General features: G+C 40.1%; 1 protein-coding gene across 3 annotated transcripts; it reads left to right on the top strand.

The window, feature by feature from the left end:
* Positions 1-13,666: 13,666 nt before the first annotated feature.
* LOC140957239 (ADP,ATP carrier protein, mitochondrial) lies at positions 13,667-16,935 on the top strand. Of its 3 annotated transcripts, none has more exons than XM_073414379.1 (4): positions 13,667-13,819; positions 15,092-15,614; positions 15,715-16,089; positions 16,443-16,935. In XM_073414379.1, the coding sequence occupies exons 2-4, from the start codon at positions 15,111-15,113 to the stop codon at positions 16,737-16,739; spliced, it is 1,176 nt and encodes a 391-aa protein (XP_073270480.1). In that variant the 5' UTR covers positions 13,667-13,819; positions 15,092-15,110; the 3' UTR covers positions 16,740-16,935. The 3 variants fall into 3 exon arrangements, with proteins under 3 accessions (XP_073270480.1, XP_073270481.1, XP_073270482.1); XM_073414380.1 differs by having other exon boundaries at positions 13,676-13,819; positions 15,106-15,614; XM_073414381.1 differs by lacking the exon at positions 13,667-13,819 and adding an exon at positions 13,872-14,048.
* The last annotated feature ends 3,681 nt before the right edge of the window (positions 16,936-20,616 follow it).

Genomic DNA, 20,616 nt, shown 5'->3' with positions numbered 1-20,616 from the left:
ACCACTTGTATTAGTGTCAGAGATAGGTCGCCGCACACACTCTACTTTGTCGGCGTAATTAAATGCAGCACTCCTATCGAAGTGGCCCGGGTAGAATGCCTCTCGGGAAAATACATGAGAGCCCAGTCATCCAATAAACCGGGAAGGTTATGTCCCGAGTGTTTCAATGGCCCGACCTTTTGACTGGCCTCTTCATATATTCTCCCTGTCACATCACTCTCAACGTCCCGGGCAGTTTGAGATCCGGATTTATATTCAGATTGTCGTCTTGTTGACCCGGGAATAGTCGATCCTACTGACCCGGGCACTATCCATGGCCCGGGACATCTCGGGGTATCATCACTCCCTCCTTAAATAGTCAGGCTAGAGTCGTACTCGCTGTCCCGATCAGTCTTGTGTGCCCGGTCAGGAGAAACAATTTGTCGTTTAGTCTCCCCGATATGATAGGAATGATTCCACACTATCGGTGCTGACGTAAGCCCTAAAAGTTAAATCTTTTCAGAGATTCTTCGTATTCCGAGAAGATAAATCATCATGGCGCCTCAAATCCCGTGCCTGTCTTTTCAAATATCCCGCGCGATTTCTCAGGTGGATCTCGTACGTCCATCTGTCCTATGATCAACGGCCCAGATCTATGCATCTTCCTCTATATATATAATACCGCCTCAGATTTACTTAGAACTTTACACTTCTCGTTTTCCTTTTCTCTGCGTTCTGTCTTCTCCGGTGATTCGTTTCCAAGCGATTTCATCTCCGGCGACCTTTGCTTCCTGTTCACTTGTCATCACTTTTTCCTCATAAGTCCTTTTCCCTTTCTTTTGTTTACCATGTCCAATTCCACTTCCTCTACGTCTGGTAAGAACGTTAGGGGTCGGTCGGAGGATAACTCCTCGGCCCCTTCTGAAACGTCTATCCACATCGCCGTAGGCATCCCCATCCTTCATTTCTGACCTCTAAATGACCTCTTTCAAAACACAAAGCTTCTTCCTCCCGGCCTACGGGCACCCAAGGCAAAGGGAAGGACAAGGTAGAAGGGCCCTTGTGGTTCTCTATTATAACTTCTACCCTTCGCCATGTTAATTTAGAAGAAATTAGGTCCTTAGGCTCCATTCTTTCCTCTTACAAAATATTAATTCCTAAGCCTAGCGATCACCCGAACACCCCTCCCCTGGGCTTTTTTTGTTGAACAACTGAAGAGTGGGCTTCGATTCCCAATCCACCATTTTTTCGAAGAGATTGCCCGGTTCTTCGGGCTCCCGATTAATCATCTTCACCCTAACGCCTTTAGAATTATGGCGGCCACTTTTGTTTTGTTCCGTATGAAAATCATCCCCATCAACTCTTCCATTTTTCATTATTTTTATTCTTGTCGGTTTAATGACGGGGTATTTTCTTTCATGGCTCGGATGCATTACCGGTTTTTGACTGACATTCCTTCATCTTTGAAGGGATGGAAAACAAAATTTTTCTTTTTACAATACCTCATCCCCCTTACCTGTTTGACAGGATTTTTGCCTTCAATGCCCACACAACCTGAACTTCCCCGAGACTTCAAACTTCTTCCCACTTTTACCCATGCACAGGATGCTTTGGAAGGGCAGTCCTTCCTATCCTCAGTATTGATCGGGGGAGATAATTTAATTTACTACGGGATTGGGTCTTGTCCTCAAGATCTTGTCGACCAGATAATAGATGAGTTTGACCAGGCCGAGTCACAGGCTGGTAAATTGTCTCCTTAGTTCTTTTATTTCTTGTGTGTTAATTTTCTGACTGTTAATCTTTGATACAGCCATAGAAGAAATGATCAAGGCCAGTCTCCTCGAGGCATCTGCCTGGAAGAAAGCAGAGCAAAAGAAGGCCCGGGCGGAGAAGAGAGCCCGAGAAACTCAAGAACAGGAGGAGCGTCGAGCCCGGGCAGAGGCTGAGGCCCGGGAACTAGAGGAGAGCCGGGTCCAGGCAGATACGGAGGCCCAAGAAGAGGCTGTTCCTACCAGGGAGGAGGCCACCTCTTTGGTCGATGAAGAGGATCCGGTGTCTCTAAATCATTGCAAAAGGAAGGCTGTGCCGGAGCCGGTCCTTGAGACAGTGGTCCTGGAGGAGGAACTTGAAATATCTGTCCGATCACACCCTCCTCCCGGCTCGTCTGCTGGTCCTCAGGACGGGAGGTCCTTGGCCCTCCCCAATATCTTTGGGGATGACATTAGCTTGGATCTCGTCAAGATGATCCGGGGTCTTCTGCGCCCTGATGAGGTGAAGCATCTCCGAGGACTCTACCCCAATGAGCAGTTATGCGAAAGAGTGGCCCAGTCTTTCTCCGTAAGTTCTTTTACTTGTCCCGTCATTTAATCATGTATCAGTTTTTCTGACCTTTTCTATTTTTACAGGGCTTGCAAATGCTTATGTCAGCCTTCGAGCGAGTGGCCCACGCTGCGAAGATAGCCAACACCCAAGCTACTTCTGCCCGGGAGATGCATGCCAAACTCCAAGAGGAGGTAGGCCGGATGAATGAGCTTCATGAACATATCTTGGCCCGAGAAAAGGCTGGCTGGAAACAGCAAGTAGATCTGGTTCAAGCAGAGCTGGCTGGAGCTCGAGCAGAATTGGAGTCATCCCGAAGGGAGCTCGAGATCACTCACCTGGAGGTGCAAGGGGCCAAAGAAGAGACTGAATCTTCTCGGGTTCGGGCTGAGGAGGCAACTGCTGCTTTGGAGTCTGCAAAGATTTCCCATGAGGATAGGATGGCCCAATTCTTGAAGTCCCAGGAACACTAGAAGATGGTGGCTAAGAAAGTCTTTGTCTATTTTGATCTAGGTTTCAAGAAATGCTTGGAACAATTTCAAAAAGCAGGCCTTGTTCCTCCTGACCAAGAAGACTTCCCTGATCTGGTCAAAGCTGCAGCTTCTCTCCCGGAAGAAAAGGAAGAAGAGGAGGCCCCCAAAGTAGACTAGAATTTCCTCTTTCCGCTTTTTTTTTTACTCCCGGGCTTCCAGGCACCTTGTAAACATTATTTTGCTTTAATGAAGTGTTTTTTCTGTCAATCCTCTTGCATTCAATAAGTAGTTAGGAACATGACTGAAGTGTTAAGAAAGGCCCGGGTTTTTCGCACACTTCCACAAAAACGTGAATATTTTGAACTTATCAAGAATGTTCTGAATATGCAACCAGGTTCAATAACTGGGACATGGGATCCTGAGCTAAGTAGATGAACGGAACACGGGTCTTTTTAGTGTATGACCGGGGTGCTGGTCCTCGGGCCAGGGTACGGGCCCCTGGGCTTAGTAGATGACCGGGGTGTGGGTCTTCGGGCAAGGGTACGGGTCCCTGATCTTAGTAGATGATCGGTGTGCGGGTCTCCGGGCCAGGGTACGGGTCCCTGGGCTTAGTAGACATTTCCTTGAATAATTTCTTTATTTGATGCATAAGAAATAGATACAGACTTAAACATAATATTTCTTTAAGTGAAAAGCATTCCATGGCCTCTTAAGGGTGTGTCCCTAAGGATCTTCCAAATAATAAGCTGCTCCCGCGCTGACTCTTTGAATCACTTTGAAAGGTCCCTCCCATCGTGCTTCTAATTTTCCCACATCTCCTACTGGCTTTGCCTTTTTCATAACTAGATCTCCGACCTAGAAATCTCGTACTCGGACGTGTTTGTTATAGGATTTCATTACCTGGATTCGATATGCTTCCATTCGAATGGCTGCCCGATCTCTTTTTTCTTTAATCAAATCCATCTCAATGGCTCGGCTCTGATCATTGCTACTCGGGTAAGATTCCACCCGAGCAGAGGGTTGTCCGATCTCCACAGGCAGTACAGCTTCCGAACCGTAAACTAGGCTGTAAGGAGTTTCCCGAGTAGTGGTTCGAGGCGTTGTCCGATATGCCCACAATATACTTGACAATTCTTCCACCCAATCTTTACCCTTTCCATGAAGTTGGGCTTTCAGTGCTTGTACAATAATTCTATTAGTCACCTCCGTTTGGCCATTGGCTTGTGGGTAGGCTACTGAGGTGAAAGATTGAGTAATCTTCATTTCTTTACAACAAGACGTGATTTTCTTCCCCTGGAATTGCCTCTCATTATCTGAAATCAATCTTATTGGGATACCAAATCTGCAAACAATACTCTTCCAGAGAAATTTCATCACCTCTTCCTCAGTAATTTTGCCCAAATGTTCAGCCTCCACCTATTTAGAGAAATAATCCACAGCCACAAGAAGGAATTTTTTCTTTGCCTGAGCTACAGGAAAAGGGCCCACAATATTCATACCTCACTGATCAAAGGGACATGATGTTGAGATAGGTTGCATGTCAGTAGTTGGATTGTGTTGAAATTTAGAATGATATTGGCAACCTTTGCATGATTGGACAAATTGAATAGCATCTTGATTTACCCGGGGCCACCAGAATCCGGCTAATATAACTTTTCGAGACAGGGCAGTCCCACCGAGATTTTTACCACAGCACCCTTCATGTATTTCTCGGAGGACATATTCTACTTCATTTTCTGATAAGCATTTGAGTAGAGGGCCCTGATACGATCTCCTGTATAAAACATCATTTAAAAAGACGAACCTGGGTGCTTGCTTTTTGACTTTCAGGGCTTGAGCTTTATCTTCCGGGAGTTTGGCATGGGCTATATACTCGATTAGAGGTGTCATCCATGAATTTTTTCGAGTAGGTGGTACTTCTTCATTAATAGAGAGCACCAGCCGGGTAAAACACAGGACTTCCCGGGTGCTTACGTCTGACAGAGGCGGCTAATTTGGCTAAGGTATCAGTGAAACGTCCTGCCCTTTTTATTGCTTTAAAAGTGCTAGAAATTTTTTTTTTTCCTAAATTTCGTCCATCCCATGAAAATATTTTTATAAAATATTTTACCCTTTAAAATGAAACATCAACCAACTAGCATTTTTAGAAATCAATGAAATAATCATAAAAATGAAATCGTCGCAGGTTTACCAAGCCTAAAAGCAATAAGTTTGAAAAGTATAGCCCATAATAAACCTCTCAAAAATCTCTCAAAAACATAAATAAATAGTCTTAAAAATCTTTAATCATAAATCATGAGTCAAAAGTCATAATGCGGAATAATAGAAGCGTTGGTCCTCGGGTTGTGTGCGCCTTCAGTCCAGTCGGGTCAACCATCAAGACCTCCATCCAACTCACCTGCATCCATCACACCTAATGAGTCTATAGACTCAACACACCATCATTTATATACCAAATAATATATATAAAACCACATGCAACAGTGAAAATACTTGTAAGTAAAAATACATTTCATGATATGCAAAAATAACCTTGATCTTTTTCCTTATCATGACAAAAACATTGTTTGTAACATGATCATCAACATTTTCCTTTTCCTTTGTTGAATTCAGATCGATAATTGCGACTTTCCTAATCATGATCGTGAAGGTCGATGGATCCATCTACATATAACCACAGTACTGGGCGGCGGGGGACACCAGCAACACTCTCACCGATCAACTGGGCCCTGGCCTATCATGATTCGAATAGAAATACGATCGTCGGGGCTCCCCCTGGGACCTTTTCCCATAAATGGGCTCCCTCTGGGGCCTTTTTCCCTCACGATATTCCCATTCTTCCGTTACCACAAAATTGTTACACATATTCGCAATGATGGAAACACGATCGTCGGGCTCCCACTGGGACCATAACCCTCACGACGTCGCCAATATTAACGAATTAATCACAATCACTTCACATCTTTCAACATTTTTCATTCACATCACTTTAGAAAAATCCTAAATAATCTTTACATTTTCCATTTTGAAACCAAGCATGCAACATGTATTTTAAATGTCTTCCTTAAATCATAAAAATCAAATAGACATTTAAAAATCATCATTTAATTATGAACATTTCATAATCAATTAAAAATAATCATAATATCACAAAAATAGCATTTAGGGCACTGCCATGACCTTTACTAATTTTTAGGTGTAAAAAATACCGTTTTACCCCTGGATGTAAAATTTCTCGAATTTGACTTTTTCTTAAATTCATTGACTCTAACATGTCCCTAATAATTATTTAAGCCTAATTTAATTTTCCCATAATTTTATTTAGCTTAATTATTAGACTTTTCTATTTATCATTAATTAATAGTTTTGACGGTGTTTTAATCCCGAAAAATCCCAAACTTTAATATAAAATTCCTAAATTCTAAATTTAGTCTTTTTATATTATTTTAGTCCTTGTGGACCATGACTCGACCCCCGTGAGCCGTTTTCCAATTTTACTTTACTTAAGATCCCTACTTGACACCTAAACCTCGACCCCGAGCCAACTTTTGATTTTCACGAGTTACCCCTGGACCATGTCGGGCCAAAACTTGCCCAACATCCCAAAGTAACCTACTGGACCCTAAGTTTTCCAAGACATCAGCCCAAACCATGAAAACGAGAAGCTCCTAATTGACCCCATGCTGGCCGAGACTTTACACATGCATGTACTCTAAGTTTTGAACCCTTAGGAACCTAGCCGCCCCTCTAGCCAAGAACCAACCTGATGAGCACCCCCTAAGGACCCTAAGGACTAGACCTGACCCAGCCCAGACCCCCTGAATCGCGCGCCCAAGCTTGCGTGAAGAGCAGAACCCTACACGCGATTCCTTTGCCTCTCGGGTGGGAGTCCTCTTGTTTCAGGACTCCTCCTAGCCCTCAATCTCGAGTCCTAGCTTGGCTAGGACTCTACCCTAGCCTCAACCAAGCCCATGGCCGATACCCTGGCTCAAGCCAAAGCCCAGCCAACCCCTGGAACAAGGAACCCGACCCCTAAACCCATGACAGCAAGTTCACGCTGTCTGACTGTTCTTGTTTCCGTTTTCCTTCTACGTTTCGGCCGGTTGTGTGTGGGACTCCAAAACAAGTATAAACTTTACTTAAACAAACCTAGACATCATGGCAGCCCCTTAGTGTCATGAAACGTGAATCAAAGCATCAACCATGTTAGCATAAAGATCATGCAAAGAAAGAAAACGTGAGCAGCAAGGTTCTGTGCTTCATGCTTCAAACCAACTAGCTTTTAAAAATATATATATGACATGATGGATGAGAAAAGAAAGATTAAGGTGTGCCTTTGCGTATAGTACGCTCAAATAATCGTTGACGACGAAGAACGGGACGCGAAACCTTGGCTTGAATCCTTTGGAACCTTCGAATTTCTTCAGCAATTATGTAGTGCCGTGTGTGATTGTGTTTGTGTGAGGGGTGGGGAGTGTTTTCAGCTTTTAAAAAGATGGGGCCGATTCCTAGTAGTGCTAGGAGTGAAGAATTGTAGGGTTTTATATTTTTTAAGCACTAATTGACTACTAAATAGACTTTGGCCTATTAAGCCAATTAAATTAAGCCCATTAGTCTAATTAAGATTTAAATAAAATATTAACAAAGTTTTTGTTAAAATAAATTTGTGAATTTATTAGCCGGGTTGCCAAAAAGCTCGTATTTTAGTTGAAAAATCATCACCGATAAAATTTACGTTCCGACGTATAAAATCACCTCAAAACCCCTTATTTTCAAAAATATGAAAAATCATCAACCATATTTTAAATAATGAGAAACAACTATTTAATAAAAATATTTTCTATTTTTCAGCCCTCGGTCTCCGTTCCTCGATCGCAACTCGAATAACCTTTTAAAATTACGTTTTAATGCAATCATGTAGAAAAATATATTTTAAACATGTAAATATGCACAACATAATTAATTAATGTAATTAAAACAAATAATTAAAATACACAAAGAATTTAATAATTGCATGCATGAGGTTTGCGTGGACCCTTTAAATTTTCGGGGCGTTACAATCAGCCTCCCTTTTCTCTTCTCTAGGGATCTGTTCAATGCTCAGTCAGTTAAAGAGGCTGTCCGGGCTGTGATGAGCCCTAGATATTTGAGCATTTTTTCATTCTTGGCGTCGTATGTTCCTTTTATCTACTGGGCGACTAGTTGAGAATCAGAGTAAATAATGACCCGGGATGCGCCGACTTCCCGGGCGGCTTGTAATCTTGCCAGAACGGCTTCATATTCAGCTTCATTATTGGTGACCCTGGAGTCGATTCTTAGGGCCAACTTGATCTTTTCTCCTGATGGAGCTATCAAAACCACTCCAACTCCACATCCTGACAAACTCGATGCACCATCAACAAAAACCCTCCATATTTCCTCCTCTCCTGGGTAAACCATTTCTATCAAGAAGTCTGTCAATGCCTGGGCTTTTATAGCAACTCGAGGTTTATATTCGATGTCATATTCCCCGAGCTCTATTGTCCACTTAACCATTCTGCCCAATACTCCAGCATGTGTCATGATTCTTCCAAGCGGGGAGTTAGTGAGAATCACGATAGGATGTGAGAGAAAATATGGTCTCAGCTTCCGGGCAGTCATCACCAAAGCCAGGACTATTTTCTCTACTTCAGTGTAATTCAACTCTGCTCCTCTGAGGGCATGACTGGCATAATACATCGGCTTTTGGTCGGTCCCCTCCTCCTAGATCAGTACGGAGCTAACAACATATTCCGTGGTAGACAAATAGACCCACAGCTTTTCCCCGGGCTCAGGCTTGACAAGGACGGGTAGCTCGGATAAATGCTTCTTCAGATCTCGAAAAGTTTGTTCACACTTTTCATCCCATCCAAATTTTTGCTCTTTCCTCAGGATTTGAAAGAATGGATAACTTTTATGGGCAGACCGAGAAATGAATCGAGATAAGGCAGCGATTCTCCCGGTCAGTTTTTGTACTTCCCGGACAGATTGAGGGGAAGGCATGTCAATCACTGCTTTGATCTTTTATGGGTTTACTTCAATTCCCCGATCGGTTACCAAGAAACCCAAGAATTTTCCACTTCTGACCCCGAACACGCATTTGGTCGGGTTGAGCTTTATTCCATATTGCTTCAGGGTAGCGAAGGTCTCAGTCAGATCTTCAACAAAACAAGAAACCTCCCGGGTCTTGATCAAAATATCGTCCACATACACTTCAATGTTCCTGCCTATCTGCTTTTGAAAAACATGATTCATCAGACGTTGGTATGTGGCTCCGGCATTCTTTAATCCAAAGGGTATAACCACGTAGCAGAAAGTGCCTCCAGAAGTGATAAAACTGGCTTTATCTTGATCTTGCCGGGCTAAGGGGATTTGATGGTACCCCTGATAAACATCCATAAAGCTTAATAATTCGTACCCGGATGTTGAGTCCACTAGTTGATCGATCCGAAGAAGTGGGTAACAATCCTTGGGGCAAGCTTTATTTAGGTCCCGGAATTATACACACATCCTCCATTTTCCGTAGCTTTTGGAACAAGGACCACATTTGAGATCCAAGTAGGGAATTTGACCTCTCGAATGTGGTCGGCCCACAACAGCTCTCCCACCTGTTCCTCGATGACTTTATCTTTCTCCAGACCAAAATGCTTTTTCTTCTGCTTCACGGGCCGAGATCCCGAGAAGATATTTAATTTATGCTCAGCCACCTGTGGTGAGATCCCGGCTAGTTCATGTTGAGACCAGGCAAAAATATTAAGGTTAGCTTTTAAACAGTTTAAGAGTTTTACCTGGGAGGGTGTATTGATGTCTCGGGCCACCCGGATATGTTTCCTTGGCTCAATTTCCATCGCCTCTTGCTCTTCCTCCGCAACAAAATGCACCTCCCTCTCCTCTGCCACCTCCTCCCTTCGAATCACCATTTTCTCCTTTTCCTCCTTTCTCGCCCTCTTTTGATCCACTCGGACAGTCTCCCCATAGCACTTCCGAGAAGAAGGCTGGTCTCCCTTGACCTCCCCAACTTGTCTTCGTACTGGAAATTTAATTTTCTGATGATAAATGCAAGCCACAGCTCTCATCTCATTCATAGCTGGCCTCCCCCAGGATAATGTTATATGAGGACGGGGCATCCACCACTGTAAAGACCGTCATGACTGTCTTGCGCAGATCTTCATTTCCCAAGGTTAATGGCAATGTTATCTCCCCTTCTGGATATACAGCATGACCCGCGAAACCAAACAAGGCAGTCTCAACCGCCTCTAATTGGTACTCATGTAAATCCATTTGAATCAGGGCTTCTTTGAAGATGACATTGACAGAGTTGCCATTGTCAACGAAAACTCTGAGTACATCATAATTAGCCACTCAGGCTTGAATAACGAGAGCATCATTATGGGGTAGACTGACTCCCCTCAAATCCTCCGGGTCAAAACTTATGACCGGCTCATTCTTCCCCTCCCGTCAATTTCCAAACACTCTTTTCTACTTCTCGCCTTCCGAGTCCGGTTAGAGTCACCATATGTAGACCCTCCCGAAATCATTTTTATTACTCCTCGACTCGGGGAGGCGTCTCTCTTCTCTGGTTGTCTACTTCTTTCTTCCCGGGAGCTTCCCTCTTCTTTCCTACCTCCACTTGAGATATCTGCTGATCTCCTGGGAACATTAGGTCCGAGACGCCGAGATAACCAAGGTGGTTGTCTAGACCCATCTCGGGAGGGATAAGGTTCTGGCATAGGGCGTTTATTGGGCTCCTTCCTCAAAGTTCGACATTCACTCGTGTCGTGAGAACATTCTTTGTGAAGGGTGCAAAACCCTTTCTTTTTTGGTCTGGGCGGTCGTGATGTGGAACTCGGACGAGGGGTCATGTCCGAGCTACATTCTTAGATTTAACGATCCTGGGCAATTCTCAGAGGGACGTGAGGGAAATGCCCTAGACCACTCTTCTTGTGAGCTCTCTCCTCGGGCCTGACAACCCGGTCTCCCCTGGATCTTTTTAAGGCCACTCTTTTTTGGTTCTGTGCCTATTCCATGTTGATGTATTTCTCTGCCCGGGACAAGAGATCTTCAAAGTTCTCGGGCAATTTTTTTGTTAAAGATCGGAAGAAATCTCCCTCCCACAATCCCTGCATAAAAGCCGTAGTTTTTGTCTCGGGAGCACAGGTGGGAACATCCAAAGCTACTCGATTAAATCTCTTGATGTATGCCCTTAAAGTTTCATCCTGGCCCTGCTTTACTTCAAACAGATTAAAAGCGGTCTTCTTATATTTCTTGCTGCTACTGAACTGGTGCAAGAATATTTTTTGAAAATCTTCAAAAGAATGAATGCTCTGAGGTGCTAGCCCTTTGAATCATCTTTGGGCCGAATCGACCAGGCTGGTAAAAATACTTTGCATTTAATTTGATCCCCATAACAATGTAGAATGACCATGTTTTCGAATTGAGCAAGATGATCTTCGGGGTCAGAACTCCCATCATAATCCTTGACCTTGGTCGATTTGAAATGCCCGGGAAATGGTTCCCGGACAATGGCATCAGAGAATGGGCATCCTCTAACAATTTGCGTGCTGTTTCTAGAGCTAACTTGCCCCTCTAATACTCTCATCTTCTTCCTCAACTCTTCTAACTCTTCTGCCACGGTAGGAGACTTAGAACCTGCACTTGACTCTTTCTCCTTCTCCCTTCTCTCTTCCTCCTGCTCCTTTTGTGCATGCTCTTGTTCTTGCTCTAGCCGAGTAGAATGATTAGCAAGGGGCCTCTTTGCCAAGGCTGCCTCCACGGCATCAGATACAATTTTGGCTAAATCCTCGGGTGCTAAGTTAATAGTAGGTCGGGGACCAGTGAGTGGTGGGCCACCTGCACCAGAAAGATGTGTGTTATTCTCTTCCTGGATCCGAGAAGTGTCTTGATTCGTCCTCCTGGTAGGAGCCATATCAACGTCTTATAACTCTATCTTTCCCAGAGACGGCGCCAATGATGTGATCCGGGTGAAATGGATGAGCCGTGTCGGATGCTCCACCAGATCTGCTATCAATATAGTGAAGGAAATAAGAGCAATATGTATTATGGATTAGAAGCTTCTTTCCTCCCATGAGCAGCCGAGAAGATATGCGAACAAGAAAGTAACCACGTGAATGGACGTCGGAGGGGAATCCGGCGTGACCACTCCGATGCTTAAGTCAGTGAAGGACTCAAGCTGTAAACCAATGTAACCAAGTGATGGTTGTGAAATTGGTGTGGAAGATGAGTAGTAAATGAACAATAAATGTGTGCATTCAATATCTGAATGGAGAGTAAATGCCAAGAGAGAACCTGGTATTTATAGTATAGGATGCAATGACCTCGCTCTTTGTGCTGATCATTAATTTTAGTAGGGCATCTGATTATACCCTATTATTCTAACATGTCAAATCTCATACTAGTTACATCCAGCCTACCTGATTTTGTCAACAACTTGTATTAGTGTCAGAGATAGGTCGGCCGCACACACTCTACTTTGTCGGCGTAATTAAATGCAGCACTCCTATCGAAGTGGCCCGGGTAGAATGCCTTTCGGGAAAATACATGAGAGCCCAGTCATCCAATAACCTGGGAAGGTTATGTCCTGAGTGTTTCAATGGTCCGGCCTTTTAACTGGCTTCTTCATATATTCTCCCTGTCACATCACTCTCAACGTCCCGGGCAGTTTGAAATCCTGATTTCTATTCAGATTGTCGTCTTGTTGACCCGGGAATAGTCCATCCTCCTGACTCGGGCACTATCCATGGCTCGGCTCCATGGCCCGGGACATCCCGGGGTATCATCATACTTTGTGTTTCCATAAAAAAAAATTTTATCGAGATATCATCTCCATACCTGATGATATTTCGAACATTCGAACACCAACACTTATCGCATATGATCTCGAAAGAAAATAAGACTCTTAATTTTTATGGAGATAAATATCGAATAAGAATCTGTTCAATCTCAACCTGTAACTCATATTTATTATTTATTTTTATAGACACAAGTCACACACAACACACGTCCTCATTGTTTTGTTTTGTTTTGTTTTGTTTTTTTTTTGAGTTGTTCCTTCTATTTGGAAAATATCGTATCATTTCATTTGATGTTCACACAAATAACCATTTTTTATCCATTAAAATATTGGCCAATTCTATCCTACACCAGGTGAGTTATACCCCATTAAATTTTTCCGTACACGTGTCTTTTTTCCTTTTTCTTTTTTTAATTATGATTGCATTTGACTGTACTTTAACCATAATCACACAAAATCATTAAACTAATTTCGTTTCATGTATATAACATGTGTCATATTATATTATTATTATTATTATTATTATTATTATTCTCAAATTATAAAAATTTTAAGCATACTCAGAAAATAAATCATGTTTCTTCAATAAAGTATAAAGCATGTGTTTCAAAATCACATAAAAATATGATATCATAAATCATAAATGAAATACCAAAGACATGATATCTCTCTCAAAAAATAATTGAAATTGCAAAATTTTTTCATCCCGAATCAACAAAAGACATGTTCTAGCATTGTGGTCCAAAATCTCCAAACATTTTTAATTTATGTTAATTAGTGATATATTTTAAGAAAAAATGATTTAGTGGCAAAAATAATTACTAGTGACGGAAATAAAAAGAGAGAATTAACTAATAACCAAAATAAATTGATAATAAATAAAATTTTTTGACACACATATATTATTTAATAACATGGAGTAAATCTCCCGGATTAGGATGAAATTGTCCTAAAATATTAATGTTTCACTTTTTAGCAGTCTCTCTATATTTTGGGAACTTCGCTGAAAGTATGCAAAAATTTGAGGGCCTTTCGTAGTAATTTAAATAAATGACGCACAAAATAGGGCAAGTCAGCCATCTGCCGATATATAAAGTGAGGACCAACTTTTTGCCGTCGGCCTTCTTTCGCTTCTCTCCGCACAAAAAGCTTCGAATTTCCTCACTTTCCTCTCCATTTTTCATTTCCGTTACCGTATCCCCCGGCGAGTTGAGAGAAGGTAAAAAATCTTAGCTCCAATTGTTTGATTGCTTTCAATTCATCATGCTTATTATTTTTTGAGGATCCAGCGAAATTTTAGCTATTGTGCGACTGTCATTTTTTTTCTGTATTTAGAATTTTGTTTCATTTTAATTACTTCTGTAGAAGTTTGATGTTATCTACTGCTCAAATTTCTTCGGATCTGTTATACCGCGAGAACTCGACATTTATTTGCTGAGAAGGAAAAGGTCTGTAAGCGGTTAGGTATTTAGATCTGATTGCGTTTGTTGATGTTTATGTTGTGTAGATCTGAATTCTATGACGCATAAGATTGGACGTATGGAAATGATTGTGATTTGCTGACAGTCTTTCTTGTTAAAGCTGCTTTTATGCTCTGAGATCTATTTGGTTACCTATTGGTGCACAATTTATATTGATCGTGGTATTTTTTTTTTTTTGTCTGGATTGTATATTATTGCTTTAAATAGCTCTATCTCTGCTTTCTCTGATTATGTATTTGCTTGATTCGGGATTTAAGCTTTTTTGGTTCTGTTTTGCCTTTTAATGCATCATCATAATAATAATAGTAATAATTATAATAATTAAGAAGATAATTTTTGGGACTTCTGTTTAACGTTTGATTACTTAATTATTGGCCATGACTGTTTCTCGTTGCAAAAGGCACTTCTGACACATTTACAAGTTCGTCCATGAATGCTTACATTCATATTCTAAATAATTTACCTATGGAATGTGCTGCCTAATGTGGGTATCTAATTTTGGAAAATAATTTTGACTGTAAGACTTGGTTTAGCATCTTCTTTTTTGCAATTTCTAACCATAACAATATTTTAGTCTTTTATTGATGTGATCTAGTTGATGTTTTTCTTTGGTTTGATTTATACTTCCCCGCTCTGGTTTCTCTAGTATTCTTGAACTGTTTTTCCTTGCTGTATGTCAGTTATTATTTTTAATTATGTCAATGTTGTTGCATTTTTACACTGTGCATGCCATTCAGTGTAGGATTTTAAGTGAGGCATACTAAATATGTAATATTCACATAAGTGGTACAGTAGGATTTCTGTGGACCTTGGATTACACATAATGCATGCCTTTCTCGTCTCAAGTATTGCATGTTCCTAACTGATGTGATTTTCTTGTATGTATTCGAGTCTTGAATTCTATGCTGGATTCTGCTGTGTCCGTAAACAGCAAAGATGCCCTTGTCACTAGCATTCTCTTGGAAGTGAAGTCTTTGCCTTAAATTGATCATCTATTTGTGTCCCTGCAGGAGTTAATTTGCAGGCATAATGGCTGATAATCACCAACACCCAACTATCATCCAGAAGGTGGCTAACCAGCTACATCTTAGTTCCAGTTTTTCCCAGGATGTTCAAGCTCGATACGGAGGATTCCAACGGCCTGTTATGTATCAAAGGCGATTTTCAAATGTCGCTTATACAAATGCAGGATTACAGTATCCTATGACCTGTCCAGCGACCCAGAAGCTGTCATTGATTTCTGCAAATGCTTCACCGGTTTTTGTTCAAGCTCCTTCAGAGAAAGGCGTTGCTGGCTTTGCTATTGACTTTCTCATGGGCGGAGTTTCAGCTGCTGTGTCTAAAACTGCTGCCGCCCCGATCGAGCGTGTGAAGCTTTTGATCCAGAATCAAGATGAAATGATCAAGTCAGGCAGGCTATCGGAACCATACAAGGGTATTGGAGACTGTTTCAAAAGAACCATGCAGGATGAAGGAGTTATATCATTGTGGAGAGGAAATACTGCTAACGTCATTCGTTACTTCCCCACTCAGGTTCACTGCTTGATTTCTTGATGTCGCAAAGATTGAATGCATATCTTTTTCACATTCTGTTTGCTTGTTTATGCTAATTATTAGATTACATGTTCCACAGGCCTTGAACTTTGCTTTCAAGGACTACTTTAAGAGACTATTCAACTTCAAAAAAGATCGAGATGGCTACTGGAAATGGTTTGCGGGCAACCTTGCATCTGGTGGTGCCGCTGGTGCTTCCTCACTGCTTTTTGTCTACTCCTTGGATTATGCTCGAACTCGTCTTGCCAATGATGCCAAGGCTGCAAAGAAGGGAGGAGGTGATAGGCAATTTAATGGTTTGGTCGATGTTTATAGAAAGACCCTGCAATCTGATGGTATTGCTGGTCTTTATCGTGGGTTCAATATCTCGTGTGTCGGCATTATTGTGTATCGCGGTCTGTACTTTGGAATGTACGATTCCTTGAAGCCAGTACTCCTGACTGGATCCTTGCAGGTTCATATACCCTCTACCTACTGGTTGTGATAGTTTTAGTAAAGTATATCATTCACGAGGCTCACGGTGAAAGAAGTTATATTTTGTTCCTATTGAAAAATTTGTGTGAAGAATTTGAAATTCATTGTTTATAATCGATGCATTTGTAGGAAAATTTTCAATCCTATGGGTTTCAACTTCTGTAGATATCATTTTAAACAAATGAATCACATAATTCTTAGAATAATCTGAAATCCATAACGGCATCCATTTCTTAAAACCAATTATTCAGGCTAAAGCTAATTCTCTGAGTTTTGATTGATATTTCGCTCCTTCAGAAATTTGCTGAGATTTCCTTGTTTACATGATTACAGGATAGTTTCTTTGCCAGCTTTGCACTCGGTTGGCTTATCACAAATGGTGCTGGGCTTGCCTCTTACCCTATTGACACCGTACGTAGAAGAATGATGATGACATCTGGCGAAGCCGTGAAATACAAGAGCTCTATGGATGCGTTTACTCAAATTCTTAAGAACGAGGGTGCTAAATCTTTATTCAAGGGTGCTGGTGCAAACATCCTTCGTGCCGTAGCTGGTGCTGGTGTGCTTGCAGGTTACGACAAGCTTCAGGTGATTGTCTTTGGAAAGAAATATGGCTCTGGTGGAGCTTAATTTCCTAACACCACATATGAAATGGATGGTGATGAAAATCTTTTTGTTGGTAGTCTGAGAATTCATTAAATGTGAAATTTTACGCGATTTGAATAATTTGAGGGGTTTGAACCCAAAACTTTGGTTATATATATTTTTGTCTTGAAGGATGTTTTGTTGCTGTGGCCTTATAAAGGAAGAGATCGACTTATGCTGAGATCTTGATTTTGATTTTATGAGATGTGATTCAAGTTAATTACGGATCAATCAGATACATCTACTTTAGCATCCTTTCCAGAGTACAGCATATGATTGTTTTTTACATTTTATTTTTGTCAATTGTGCTTCTCCACTGTGACCATTTTAGTAATTCTTACTAATTTAGGATGAATACATATTTTTAATATCCATCCGGATAATGCTTCGTGTGCATATGCACAAAAATTACATTGATTTTAATTTCATTTATTCTACGTAATAGAATTTTGTGCTCTTTTCTTTCCCACTTTTTCCCAATATGAAATTGTTTGTTTTTTTTTATATATTGTTCTCAAGCAAGGGTTTTTACAAAATCTAATTCGGTTAAAGTTAGCGAGTATTATTCGTAGTCTATTTTGTGTTGGAGGGTATATGCAACATAAAATGGAGTTCGAGTTTGGTATTTTTTTTTTTTAAATTTTTAGCTGTATCATTATATGCTCTCTTTTTTCCCATATTTTTGTTATTATTGGTGTTAGTCGTACCGATGCCAACTATATTTACTATTTAATCTTATTTTACTGTCAATATACTTGAATGAGAAGAATATAAAAGAAATCATGACTAAAACAAGTGTTGTTCAGAATGTTGCAATTTCGATAAATAAAAAAATAGGACGATGAATGATATTAAGCAAATTGTGGATTATAATGAAATAAAAATTTGTAGTTAGCCATGTGTAGGAAGGAATAAGTCAGCTTATTTTTATATGGGGTTTGACATTAAATTTATTGAGAAATAATCAGTAAGCTATCTCTTTTTAGTTAAAAAAAAATTAGGAATTTATAATAAAAGTTAAATGCTATTGATGTAGTCAAACAAAAACTGTACATGATTTAGAAGAAATCTAATCTTATTTAACTATACGTATATTCTCACTTAAAACACATGCAAATATCGATCCTATTTTCTAAAATACCATTAGTTTACATTTTTAACTCCTGTTAAATCATTTAAATATGATTATAGTACAAATCAATGCAAGAAATTCAGCATAAATTACCATCCGATCTGTCGAGTATCTGGCTAGAAAGTCCCAAAAGCCCCATGAATCATGACTTATCGAGTATTCACAATGAAAAAGCTCCAAAAAAAAAAAAAAATTTCACTGACTTGTTTCAAATATAGTTTCGTTATTATATTTTCATTTGATCCACGAATGTGAGTGCTCTTCGTTTATTTTATTTTTTTAATTTTTCAAATATCTGGCAAATACATGTTATAGTGTGACTATATCAACGCTATTACCTTAAGGTTGCATATTCATTTCATATATATGATAAGTATATGGATTCAAATGTAAAAATAAATATAAATTATTGGATATACAATACTCATAAATCGAACTCAACTATTTGTATCATTTGGAAGCTATATTCTTGCAAGATTTCAAGAATGACGTGTACCATTACCAATTCAATATACAACTTGGCATTATCTATATTGAAGTACGGTTGAATAGATAGTGTTAGATAAACGCTAAAAACAGTAGCGTAGAAATGGATTCGTAAAGATAAAGTAATAACCGAAACAAGTAGGATGTTTAAAGTAAGAATATCGTGCAAAGGAAATCAAAACCAAACCAAGGTCTGTAGCGTGTACAGTTTCCTTAAAACAGATTCGTCCCCTCCAGTATGTGCTTTGAGGATCGTCTTGGACGTCTGTTTCCCAGGATACAACGGAACAACCAGCAGTGACTTATCACTAGACACTACTACCGCGAACTAAAAACGTACATTTACTTTATCACCGAGATTTAACGGAGGCCAAATGGAAAGCTAATAATATGAAATGTAAGAGAGTTCTTGAAAGAGATAAAATTTTCATGTATTTGAAATGAGGAAATGAACCCACTATTTATAAGCCCTAAATGCACACCAAGCGTCATGCAAGATTAATTAACACGATTAATCTTCCCTTAACTCAAGAATATGAAGACCCAAAAGTCTTCAACTAACTCAAGAATGTGGAGATCAAAAGACACTCTCACATTCATGAGACATAATTTTTATTCAAACTCTAAATTTAATTGAAATTTTCAAAAATCCCCCACACGAATGAAAATTGATACAAATCTTAGTGACAAAGTTTTACAGTTGAATCCTGCATAGGATAGGTAGGTGTTACCCTTTGAACCTTCCCTTATGAAATATATTTGCTTTACTAGCTGACCAGTAGACATGTTGTCCTTGAACTGTTATGCCGTTTATGTAAATTAAGATATATTTCACACAAGACTCTCCCTGATACTATTCAGTTCTCATGATCGTGTTCGTTTTGGCCATGAACACACGCCTGGTTCTACGAGAGGGTCTAGAATTGAGCCTAGCATTTCCTTATAAGCGGCCCCACTTCTCTCTCACATAAGTGATTCTATATTTATCACATCAGAATCATTAAAAGCCGTAAGCTTATCCTCAACATTCACTGTTTCATAATAGGAATGGACTAGGGATAACCCCCATGGTGATATACCAAATCAGTGCGATTAGGTTGTCCCATTAAACCTAGTTCTTGGGATCTCCAGTAAGCGTAGGTTGGGTTTTCCTTCACACCAATTTATTCTATAGTCTTGAGCCATATTTCCCTTGACATTTTCGCAACTGACTCTCTGTTTAATCATTTGGTTAGCGGATCCGCTATATTATCCTTTGACTTTACATAATCAACTGAGATAACTCCAGTTGAGAGTAGTTGTCTAATGGTATTGTTTCTACGACGTATATGCCTAGACTTACCATTATACATTTTATTATGTGCCCTTCCAATTCCAGATTGGTTATCACAATATATGCATATAGCCGGCAGTGGTTTTTCCCATCCTGGAACATTTTTTAAGAAGTGACGCAGTAATTCCGCTCAAGAGCTATAAACTCAAATTTCATCGTGGATCTGGCTATTACAGTTTGTTTAGAAGATTTTCATGCAATTGATGCACCTCCTAAAGTGAATACAAATCCACTTGTAGATTTTGAGTCTTTCATATCAAATATCCAATTTGCATAACTGTATCCTTCAATAACATCAGGATATCTGGTATAGTGCAGTCCATGATCACGAGTGTACCTTAAGTATCTTAGCAACCTGATAATTGCTTTCCGGTGTTCAACACCTGGATTACTCGTGAATTTACTTAATTTGCCTACTGCATAGGCTATGTCTTGTCTTGTACAACTCATTAACTACATCAAACTTCCAATGACTTGAGAGTATTCTAATTGAGACAAACTCTCACCTCGATTCTTTGATAGATGCTGACTGGTATCTATCGGGGTTCTAGTCAATGCAGAGCCATCCTTATTGAATTTCTCAAGTATTTTGTCAACATAATGTGACTGACTTAGAACTAGCCCTTCTGATGTTCTATGAATTTTAATTCCAAGGATTACATCGGCTAAATCCAAATCTTTCATGTCAAATCTTGAGTTAGATAACTTCTTGGTGGATTTGACCATCTTATCATTACTACCAATGATAAGTATGTCATCTACGTAAAGACATAAAATGACATATCCATTTTCAGTGGTTTTTATGTATACACATTTGTCACATTCACTGAATTTAAATCCATTTTCCATCATTGCTTTATCAAATTTTTCGTGACATTGCTTTGGTGCTTGTTTTAAGCTATACAGAGACT

The sequence above is a fragment of the Primulina huaijiensis genome, chromosome 14 (genome assembly GCF_012295235.1).
Source record: "Primulina huaijiensis isolate GDHJ02 chromosome 14, ASM1229523v2, whole genome shotgun sequence".
NCBI classification, from domain to species: Eukaryota; Viridiplantae; Streptophyta; class Magnoliopsida; order Lamiales; family Gesneriaceae; genus Primulina; species Primulina huaijiensis.
This window is presented reverse-complemented; position numbering and strand designations above follow the sequence as displayed.